This window comes from Caenorhabditis remanei, chromosome III (assembly GCF_010183535.1).
Source record: "Caenorhabditis remanei strain PX506 chromosome III, whole genome shotgun sequence".
NCBI classification, from domain to species: Eukaryota; Metazoa; Nematoda; class Chromadorea; order Rhabditida; family Rhabditidae; genus Caenorhabditis; species Caenorhabditis remanei.
This window is the reverse complement of record NC_071330.1, coordinates 13,998,119-14,009,777: the sequence shown is the minus strand read 5'-3', so window position 1 is coordinate 14,009,777 and position 11,659 is coordinate 13,998,119. Positions and strand designations below refer to the sequence as shown.

The 11,659-nt window shown below is 36.6% G+C and overlaps 1 protein-coding gene across 1 annotated transcript; it reads left to right on the top strand.

The window, feature by feature from the left end:
- Positions 1–10,407: 10,407 nt before the first annotated feature.
- GCK72_011271 (uncharacterized protein) lies at positions 10,408–11,049 on the top strand (the record flags this gene model as incomplete). The annotated part of the gene is made up of 1 exon (XM_053728333.1): positions 10,408–11,049. The coding sequence occupies one exon, from the start codon at positions 10,408–10,410 to the stop codon at positions 11,047–11,049; it is 642 nt and encodes a 213-aa protein (XP_053587910.1).
- Positions 11,050–11,659: the final 610 nt, after the last annotated feature.

Here is an 11,659-nt window from a genome sequence, read left to right as displayed (position 1 = left end):
ATTTACAAAAAATAGGGAGACGATTGGTCGACAAGCCATTCAGTAGGCTATCTTGAATACACGACTGATGGAAAAATGGGGAAGCAGAAAGAGAGAGAAGAGGGTTGGGGTGTCTTTGTGTCTGTGTCTCCGTGTGACCTTTCTCACTTTTTGAATATAAACATACTCCTGTCAGATAGTCAGCCGGGAGCGGGACATTACATATCATATTGCAAATCATATATCATATACATATCAAGGGGTATGATGTTTAGGTGTGACCTTTTAAACATTATGGGGGGGGGGGGGTGGCTTTGTGCCTATGTGTCTATTTGTTTATTTGGCTTCTCCCTATTCTAATCGTTTTTAATGTCAGGTGTCGTGTTTCATGCCGATTTAAAGAATGATGTTAGAAGTGCTGACCAGTGTTGTCGGGAATTCCGACTTCCAACTACCGGGGTTTTCTTCACTTCCAACTTCCGACTTCCGGATAAGGAAAGTTACATCCGACTCTCGTCATTTCATAACTGTGGAATTTACGAAGAGTACATATGACAGAAATACCTGGAAAAATGGTCTAAAAGGACAGAAAATATGATTTTTTTTTCTGACAAAAACACCAATTTTTCCGAATTTTGATCTTTTCTCTTGGAGTTTTTAAACTTTTGCAAAAAAATCTACTTCCGACTTCCGACTTCCGAATAAGAAATTTCACTTCCGACTTCTGACTTCCGACTTCCTGACGTGAAAAATCACTTCCAACTTCCGGATAAGATAATTTTCACTTCCCGACATCTCTGGTGCTGACCCCCAGGCGCCTACTGACAGTGAAATGTTTGGCGCGGTTTAGTAGAAATAGAAAACATGGCCATTCTTATGAAAATTTTCAAAAAACCCTGAAAAGTAGGTTTTTTAAAATGAAATTTATAAAACTCGACAAGCCACAATATGATTTTACCTAAAGTGGATGACAATTTAAGAAGCTTAATAGATTTATTCAAAACTTTTCAGATTTTGTGACTAAAAAATTAGAAAAACAACAGGTCAACAAAAACAATAAGAAAAATAGAAGATGAAAAGAAAAGTTGAGATCTGGATTCATGAAGTCGTTTAGATGTTCACGAGGTGTACCGTTTCCTGGTTGATTCTAAAATAAGTAACGATATTTTCATATTCTTCATTTTATTTCAGATCTACATTTTGGTATATTTTTCAGTTCATAATATTGAGTTCGACGCGAGTTACGAGCCGGCCCGTGTAGGCCCCATTTCGGCCCGGTTTGCAAGTATGAGGCATACCAGATAACCAGATAGACACAAAATTTGTGTTTTTAATGCAACATTAGTCTGAAAATTCTAATTTTCTAGCGAATCAACAACAAACTCAACGTCCAGATGCACAGCCTGAAGATGACGATGAGATGAATCAACAAATGATGAATCATCAATGGTAACCAATGGTAGAACATCGACCGTTGCGGTTACTACAATTCCGATTTGAACTACAGGTAAAATAAAATGAAAGATATGAAAAAACGTTCCTTATTTTAGAATCAAGCAGGAAGTGGTGCACCTCGTGAACATCTAAACGACTTCATGAATCCAGATTTTTAATTGTTGTTGTTTGTTGACCGTGTTGTTTTTCTAATTTTAAGTCACAAAATCTGAAAAGTTTTGAATAAATCTATTAAGCTTCTTAGATTGTCATCAGGAATGTGCGGAACGGAAATCGGAAATTCTGAAATTTCCGGAATTTCCGACTTTTTCCGGAACTTTTTTTCCGTTGGAAAATTTCCGAAATATTTTTTCGGAAATTTCCGATTTCCGGAAATTATTTCGAAAAAAGAAAACGTTTCCGAAATTTCCGAAAAAACATTTCTGGAATTTCGGAAACAAAACAGTACTGTAGTTTTAAACGCACATGCTGAAAAAATTACATTGGTCTCACGAATAATTCGCGAAACATTCGAATTTTCACATTTTATTTGTTTTTAATATTCATATTTCTCAATAGAGTACAGCTTCCGCTGATCTTTCATGCGTTTTTATTGCAATTAATTGAAAATTATTGTTTTCAGCATCAAAATTTATCATACTTGTCAAATGACGGGCCGGCTAAACAATGATTTCCGGAATTTCCGAAACTTCCGAAACTTTTATTTCCGCACATCCCTGATTGTCATCCACTTTAGATAAAGTGGCTTGTCGAATTTTATAAATTTCATTTTAAAAAAACCTATTTTTCAGGGTTTTTTGAGAATTTTTATACAAAGAATAACCATGTTTTCTATTTCTACTAAAGTAGGTGTCTGGGGGTCAGCATCCTTCTAGCATCATTCTTTAAATCGGCATTAAACAGGACACCTGGCAGGAATGCGTTTAGAATAGGGAGAAGCCACATAAACAAAGAGACACATAGGCACAAAGACACCCCGCCCCATAATGTGTAAACGGTCACTCTTACCCTTTGATGTATGATATATTATATGTAATATGATATGATATGTAATGTCCCACCGGCTGGCTACTGTTATATAGAGATTCTTTCAGCCATTGCGGTATCATCATCTGTATTCAGTGTCACTTAGACAACATTATGTCCAATAAACATGGATAAGAGAACCGACCAAAACTGGTCGGTAACAGGGGTTAAATACAAATGTCTTATCAGTCAGTACCGGGAGCTGGTCACTATATGGAAGGTGCTAGAAAAGGGATTTACGTCATAAGAACACAAAGAACGTTACGGGCATGACACTACCAGAAGTAAGTTTATATCAAAATGTGAGAAAGGTCACACAGAGACACAGACACAAAGACACCCCTCTCTCCTCTCCCCACATTTTTCCATCATTCTGTGTCAAGAGAGCCTCCCGGAATGGCTTTCGAACAATTTTCTCCTTATTTTATTTGAATTCTAACATTTATTTCTTTTATTTGTAGCTTTTGGATGTTTCGGAGGATTCTGAAGGTAAGAAATGAGATTTTTATAGCTGAAAATCAATAAAATAGGCTTCCAAACGGGGTATTTCGCAATTGCAAGAAAAACAACTTATTGAAAATGAAAACGCGTCAGAGGTACGCCAGATAAGTAGAATAACACGAGGGGTATGAAGGTCTAGACGCTTGAGGTACAACAAAACGCGCCAAAGACACGCCAGATGAGAGTTTTTTGGGGAAAAATATAATTTGAATGCTGAAAATAGCGATTTCTAGTGATTTTTAGTGGGGCTTTTTGTGATTTAACGTCCAAAACACCTGAACAACTACAATATTCAGCCAATTTTTGCATTTTTCCGATTGAAAACAACATTTTTGAGTCATTTGCAGTGTAAAAAACTTCTTTTTTTTTCTTTTTTTCTTCGAAAACCACCGGATTTTCCGACGAAATTTTTTTTTTTTTGAATTTTTGAAAGGTTTCAAAACCGAAGAAAATTTATTTTTTTGAGTTTCAATTAAACGCGCCGAAGACACGCCAGATGAGAGATTTATTGGGAAAAATACATTTTAAGTGCGGAAAATGGCTAAAAATGAGCAATTTTGACCGAATTTTCAACAAAATCCAAGGTTTGAAACCTATAAGCGCTAAATAACGCGTCTGAGGTGCGCCAGACATGAAAATTTGAAAATATAACATAACATTTTACCCCCGATGATTCAAACGGTGCCAGTTTTCCGAAATTTATTTAGAAAATATGTGTTTTAGAGTCCAAAACAGCTGAAAAACCAAAATTTTCAGCCGTATTAAGGTGCGCCTCTATTAGAGGGCCGCCTCAAATAAAGGGGTGCTTCTACTACAGTTTTTACGGTATTTAAAATTTTCAGCTCCACACATCTATGGAGGACTTGATTGGTATTATCCGTTGTTTGACAACACATCCCTGGAACTCAGTCCAATCCATTCTGTTGACCTTATAGGTATAATCTAAATAACTTGTGAAAGCTTGCAATTCATTGCTGAGATTATTCATCTGATGGTCACCTTTCCGAATATTTCATCAATTGGATTGAAAGCATGGGAGAACTGACCAGTATTGAAACAGCTGTCCCTGAGCGTAACTTCCAATGCAAGCTTCTTGAAAAGGAAAACAACTTCTGGTGATTTGAAAGTTTAATTTGATAATTTCACAAATGTATAATTTCAGGACTGTGTTGCTTTCCACATTCCTAGTATTAGAAATTAAAGTGGTACAAGTCCAGATCGAGAAGTCGGAGAAGATTGTTTTCAATTATGTAAGTTGTTATTTTAACCGTAGTGCTGAAAGTAATTTCATTATGATAACACTGAAAAATTTAAAATTTTCAGAGGTATCAGAAAGAAAAGAACGTGGAACTTCTTATTGATGAGAAAGATTGTACAATCAATCATTTCTACGAAAATAGAGGAATCTCCGATACTCCACGTACAGTCAATATAAAGGAAACGAAAAAGGCATTTGAGGAGGCATTTTTCTGGGCGCAGGATACTTCCCACAACACATTCGGCATAGATGTCCTATTGCAGATTGATGTTCCGGAAGTCAAATAATAATTATAATACTAATAAATATACTATTTCTATATATAATATATACTTTATATAATATATAAATATACTAAAAGTACGTCAGATAAGTAGAGTCGCATTAGTAGTTTGGAGGTCTAGAAGCTTGAGTTTCAACAAAATGCGCCAAAGACACGCCAGATGAGAGATTTTTGGGGAAAAATATAATTTGAATGCTGAAAATAGGTATTTGATCTACAGGTGAAATAAAATGAAGAATATGAAAATATCGTTACTTATTTTAGAATCAACCAGGAAACGGTACACCTCGTGAACATCTAAACGATTTCATGAATCCAGATCTCAATTTTTCTTTTCATCTCCCACTTTTTTATTGTTGTTGTTGACCTGTTGTTTTTCTAATTTTTTTAGTCACAAAATCTGAAAAGTTTTGAATAAATCTATAAAGCTTCCCAGACTGTCATCCACTTTAAATAAAGTGGCTTGTCAAATTTTATAAATTTCATTTTAAAAAACCTACTTTTCAGGGTTTTTTTGAGAATTTTTATACAAAGAATAACCATGTTTTCTATTTCTACTAAAGTAGGTGTCTGGGGGTCAGCATCCTTCTAGCATCATTCATTAAATCGGCATGACACCTACCATTAAAAGCGATTAGAATAGGGAGAAGCCACATAAACAAAAAGACATAGAGAGACACCCCTCCCCGCCCCATAATGTGTAAACGGTCACTCTTACCCTTTGATGTATGATATGTGATATGTAATATCCCACCGGCTGACTATCTGGCAGGAGTATGTTTAGATTCAAAACGTGAGAAAGGTCACACGGAGACACAGACACAAAGACACCCCTCTCTCCTCTCCCTACATTTTTCCATCATTCTGTGTCAAGATAGCCTACTGAATGGCTTGTCGACCAATCGTCTCCCTATTTTTTGTAAATTCTAATATTTATTTATTTTTTTATGTTTTTCGATGTTTTGAAGGATTCTGAAGGTAAGGAATGAGATTTTTATAGCTAAAAATCAATAAAATTGGTTTCAAACCACCTATTTCGTAATCGCAAGAAAAATAACTTATTGAAATTGAAAACGCGTCAAAGGTGCGCAGCTGAAAAACAAAAATTTTCAGCCAAATTTTGCATTTTTCAATTGAAAACAGCATTTTTGAGCTATTTTCAGAGTAAAACTCGGCTCTTCCAATGAAATCTAAAACTTTGAATCATTTTCAGCAGCAACACATGACTGGTTTTGAAGGAATGGGAGTGCGATTTCCAACGAATGAACGAACAACATTCCTGAAGCCGGCAGAACTCAAATCGTTGTTCATCGTCAACTTTGACCGAAATTTCAGAGGAGTTGAGTAAGTCTTCGTTATTAACATACTTTTCCGAAGGCCCGGGTACTTGGCGCCAAAGTTCAAAGTTAACTTTTTTTTTGAAAAATGTTCACATTTTTGATAAAAAATTGATAAAATTTCAAAAATAATTGTTTAAAACCCAACCCGGGAATTCGGGTATAAACAAGGCAGAATTATGAATTAAAATGTTTTTCAGCCAGTTTTCTGGAAAATGGCAAACAATTGACAATTTTTGACCGAATTTCCATCAAAATCTAAGATTTCAAGCCAATCAGCGCTAAATAACGCGCCAAAAGTGCGCCATATTCAAAAATTGAAAATATAACAATACATTTTGCCCTCAATTCAAACGGTGCCAGTTTTCCGTAAATTATTTAGAAAATATGTGATTTAACGTCTATAACAGCTGAAAAATCAAAATTTTCAGCCAAATTTCGCATTTTTCCGATTGAAAACAGCATTTTTAAGCCATTTTCAGAGTAAAACTCAATTTTCAACGATTTCTGCTCATTTTTTCAATAAATACCGCCCGATTTTATATATTTTGAATGTATTTTTTAAACTATAACGCGTAAAACGTGCGCCAGATCAAAAATACTTGTTTCGAAGTTATAAATTTCCTTTAACATTCATGAAAATTTTGAATTGTTCTAGTTTTGCGAGAATGTGAATATTGTGAGTTTCAGATGGAACAAGTTACGGATCCCAATCTTCTCTTCAAACCTTTTAAGGATGTAAGCCAAGGATTCGATGTCATTTTCAACAACTTTGGGAATTTTGAAGTGCTCCAAAACGCTTTCAATTCAAAAGCTTAGTAGTGAACCCCCGATTTATCCGAAGTCATCTACAAACTGGGATGTTCACAAAGAAGAGGAACTGATAATTTAATTTAATTTTGATTTCTTTTTTCAATTAATTCATCCTCTGAACTCCAAAATACTTTTAGTAAGAATAAAACAAGTTTGCGGACAACTTTATCAGTTTCAGCGAAAAAAAAAATTCTGTGTTAAATGCAACTGCGCTCTATTTATGAGAGAGTGGAGACACCAGACCTCACTTTCCTCGTGCCGGGGGCAGTGGGACGGCGCTTTTATGCATGGGACTGTAGGAGGGGAGCTAGAGAGATAGTGAGGAAAATGAGGAGACTTAGAAAAGGCCTTCTGGAAACAAGCGAGCCACGAGGTGTCTGAGTCATCTAAACAATTGAATGCGGGGGAATGATAATGTGAGAAAAACATGTACAAGAGTACAATATACATTTAAAAAAATAGTGAATAACAATAAACAAACTTGCTAAAATAGCGGCTTCTCTAATATAGCAGTGTATTCTACAAAGAGCTCGACAGCAAGTGCGGTAGGGGCTGACCTTGAACCTGTTTTTAACGAGCAACATCCTCCAAACGATAATTCTACTCCTTCTCTATAAAAGGAGGAAATACCTCTTTCAGCTGACGCCGGGTGTCATTCCAATGGCATGAGTAGTGTTCTAATGATTACATGCTGTTGATATGTAATATCCCTCCAAAATGAGTTCCGCACAGCTCTGGTGCATCTCTATTTGCCTGAGTATCGTCATAGCTTTTTCGCAATCGCCGGGCACCATTCCGATGATTTCTGTCAGCGGGACATTTCGATAACATGGTTTTTCTTATGACACATGGATATGTAATGTCCCGGCTAGCTGCTAGGGATATATTTATTCGAAAAAAGAGAAAGGTCACAGCTGGACACACCGAGAGACACGAAAAGACACGGATACACCTGTTTCTCTCCCTCCTTCCCCCACATTTCTCCATCAGTGTGTATTGAGATAGCCTACTGAATGGCTTGTCGACAAATCGTCTCCCTATTTTATTTGAATTCTAACATTTATTGCTTTTATTTGAAGTTTCTCGATGTTTCGGAGGATTCACTGAAATGCTGAAAACTAAAAAGTCTTGAAGGTACGCCAGATAAATATAGTCACACGAGGGGTATGTAGGTCTATAACCTTGAGTTTTAACAAAACACGCCGAAGACACGCCAGATGAGAAATTTTTTAAGCAAAAATGCGTTTTAAGTGCTGAGAAGTGTTTGGAAATTACTGAAAACTGACGATTTCGACCGAATTTCCAGTATCAGCTTTCCTCGAGATGTCAGAGATCAAATCAGTTGATATCCGGTCGGAGAATTTTACCGTCGAAATTTTGGCATTCCAAACTTTGTCCAAGAAGCGGTGTTCGTAGAAAGCGAAAAGTCTTGAAACCTTACACCATCAGAAACTGCTGGAAAAAATCTAAAACTATACTATGCAAAATGTGCAATAATTTTTTACGTATTTTTCTACTGATCACTTTTCAGCGTCCCCTGAAACCACAATTGGCAAATCGACAGATTCTAAGTTGCGGATATTTCGACTATGCTTCCAAAAATGACACTCGAAAAAGAAGAGAAGACAACCACTCCAGTCATTGATCATCTTTTCAGAGAAACTGCCTTGGAATCATGAATAAATGATCTCTTTACAACTCATTGCATCGTTTGACGGTTGTCGTTTTTATTCGCGTCGTTCTATGATCCTAAAGCTTTCTAAAACTCTCACACCCAACTAAATGTTTTTCACCATTCGCCAATAATTTTTATTTAGATTTTTTCAGCTTTCCGTTTTTCTTTCAATTGTTCTCATCCTAATATTCCTACTTGTATGTCCCCAATCCCATCTGAACTCCAATATGCTATTCTGAATAAAGCAAGTTTGCGGTCTCTCCAGTTGCTGGCAACCTTTCTAGAAAACATTTCAGTGTTAAATGCAACTGTGCTCTAACTGCTTGAAGACATGCCGACGAGCCAGGATCTATACAGAGAGCTCAATTTGAAGAAAAACGTGATCTCGATGAAGGACTTTTTGACAATTTTGTTTGTTCATCACTGCTTCACTGCTTCACTCTTTCACTGTAAAATAAATTTGAATTCATCAAAAAGATTATTAGTGGCAGCTTCTCATTCTCAACTACATACATATATAAAGTATATAGTCTGGTGCGCCTTCTGCGTGTTAGGCCAGGAAGGAAGAGAAGGTGGTAATTGAAGGTTTGGGAGGGTGTCTCTCTCTTACTCTCTGTTTGCCTTCTTCTCGCTGCCAGTCCGATAACATAATACATTACGTGTGCACCCTTCCCGGACACCCCCCCCCCCCCCCCCCACCTCTCCCCAGACACCCATCAGAATGTATTCATGATAGCCTACTGAATGGCTCGTCGACCAATCGTCTCCTTATTTTTATTGAATTCTAATATTTATTCCTTTTTTATTTAAAGTTTCTCGAGGTTTCTGAAGACTCTGAAGACTCTGAAGGTAAGGAATGAGATTTTTGGCGCTAAAAATCAATAAAACTCATCTATTTTCTCTTTTTTTGAGAGAAACGCAGAGAAACGTGACACTCTGACTTTCAAGAGGTGTATCCCAAGAAGGGGCGGAGCTAGTGAAGAGTTTTTAACTAATAAAATGTGGAAAATTTTAAGAGCTACAAAATACATCCTGAATTAAAAAAAATTAAACATTTAAAAAGTTATAGTTCTCGAAAAAATTTTAGTAACACTTTTTTTCCAAATTGGTATATCTCAAATTTGGACAGAGCAACCTGAAAATTGTCAACTAACAAAATGTAGCTCTTAAAATTTTTAAAATTTTTGTAATTGACAACTTTTTTGTAGCTCCGCCCATTTTTGAGATACGCCTGGTTGAAAATCAAGATCTTGAAAATAAAGGTAAATGACTTAGAAACCTTAATTTTTAGAATTTCGACTGATTTTGAAACGGAATAATAAAGAAAAAGGCTCAAAAACACAATAGCTCACAAAGACTGAAGAGAACGCAGACAGTCAGACACTCTCGCTTCTCTGCGCTCTCTTCCTCTCCCTCTCTGTCACCTCTAACCTTAGAACCCTTGTATCTCAAAAGTGGGCGGGGCTACTAAAAAGTTGTCAACTACAAAAATACAGCATTTAAAATTCTCTACATTTTATTAGTAGACAACTTATTTTTAGCCTTGCCCCTTTTTGAGATACACCTCTTCAAATTCTATGAGAGAGCGCAAACACTCGTTTCTCTGCTTTTTCCCGAAAGACGTGTTAAAAAAAATTAATTATTGAAAAATTAGTTTTCGGGCTGTTTTAAGCTATAATTCAAGTGAATTAACAAAATTATGTAGTCCTACAATGAATTTAGTAATAAAAAACACTTGACAAATATATTTGGGGTGTATAAAAAGGCCCGTCAAATGACAATTATGATTATTATAACAGGAATGCTCATATTTATTTAGACATGTTAAGTTATTAAGTACATTTGAATATGGAATCCAAATTACTTTGATTTGCAGAAAGAAGAGAGAACTCCGGCAAACACTCTAGGAACTGGTTAATCACCCGCAAATTGATGAGCATTCATGCGGAAGAGACAGAAAATGACATGAAAAAAGAAGCCAGAGTGGAGAATATTATTAAGGAGCGGATGGTGCGTTTAAAATACATAAAAACCGGTGAAAATAATGTTTTATATTCAGAAGGGTATCAATTCCCACTACATGCGACGTGCTATCAATTTGGAAACACAGTTCCCAGCTCAAGATGACTACCGTCGTTGTACGGAATACTTGAAGAAGCTCTGCACGGAAGTGGTCTCGTTTGAAAAAGAAAAAGAAAAAGATCATGAAGAACATGAAGAACATGAAGAAGAGAAGCATTGCAACACAGAAGATGAACCTCTCCCCCGGCCTCCAAGGATCTCATTAACCGGCCCAATGTATCATTCTCACAACATCTCATCAATAGGCGTATTGAAATACGCCGCTGAATGGGCTCGGACCCGCATAAATACTGTGTTTAAAACATTGGAGGAGCTGAAACGTCCGAATCCAGACAAAAAATTGTTCGAAGAAGAAACAGTTTTTTATAGTGATGGTTCACCAAACACGGAGGAGAAAGACAAATGCCGCCGAGCCTGCCCTGTTCTTATAGTCAAGGACAAAGAACAAGCGCTGTCACCGGAGTTTGAAAAAAATGTGACAAAAGCTCCAGTCACAGTTATAAGTGGAGCTTTCAAGGTTTTCGATATCGATACAAATCTTTATTCGCGTGAAGAAATAGCGAAAGTAAAGCCAGACGAGAAGATCAGAGTCCTGAACCAAGTCCCACAGGCTGCGGATCAGAACAAGAGCTATGAATGAGTCAAAAAAAATGAAAGCGGATTACGAACATGCCAAAAAAAGTAAGTTGTCATCTTAGCCTTCAGGCCTTTATTTCTTTCTTTCAGTTTATAAAGCCGTTTTTGGACAGTGAGGACCCAGTTGGATCGATGCTTACCTTGGATTCGTTTTGGAACAAATATTAATTTAATATGTAATAAATAAATTATAATTAATCATTGTAACTCTTCTCAAACATGTTCCAAGGAAAAAGTGGCCGTGGCTTCGAAAAATCTATTAGTCTCAAAATTAGTAACAATGGGTCAAAATGGGGAAAATCTATCGAGGTCGACTTTTTTGGAGATTCTCATTCTCAATTACATATACAAAACATGTTGTCTAGCGCGCCTACGACGCGTTAGGCCGGATGGTTGGGAACGTTGTGTCTCTTTCTCTCTGTCTCTCTGCCAGCCGGTGCCAAGGGTCATTCCGATAACACATACATTCCGTGCACCTTTCCCAGACACCCCCTCCTCTCCTTCCCCATTTTCCATTTCTCCGTCAGTTATGTATTCATGATAGCCTACTGTCGGCCTGTCGTCTCCTTATTTTTATTGTATTCTAATATTTATCACTTTTATTTAAAGTTTCT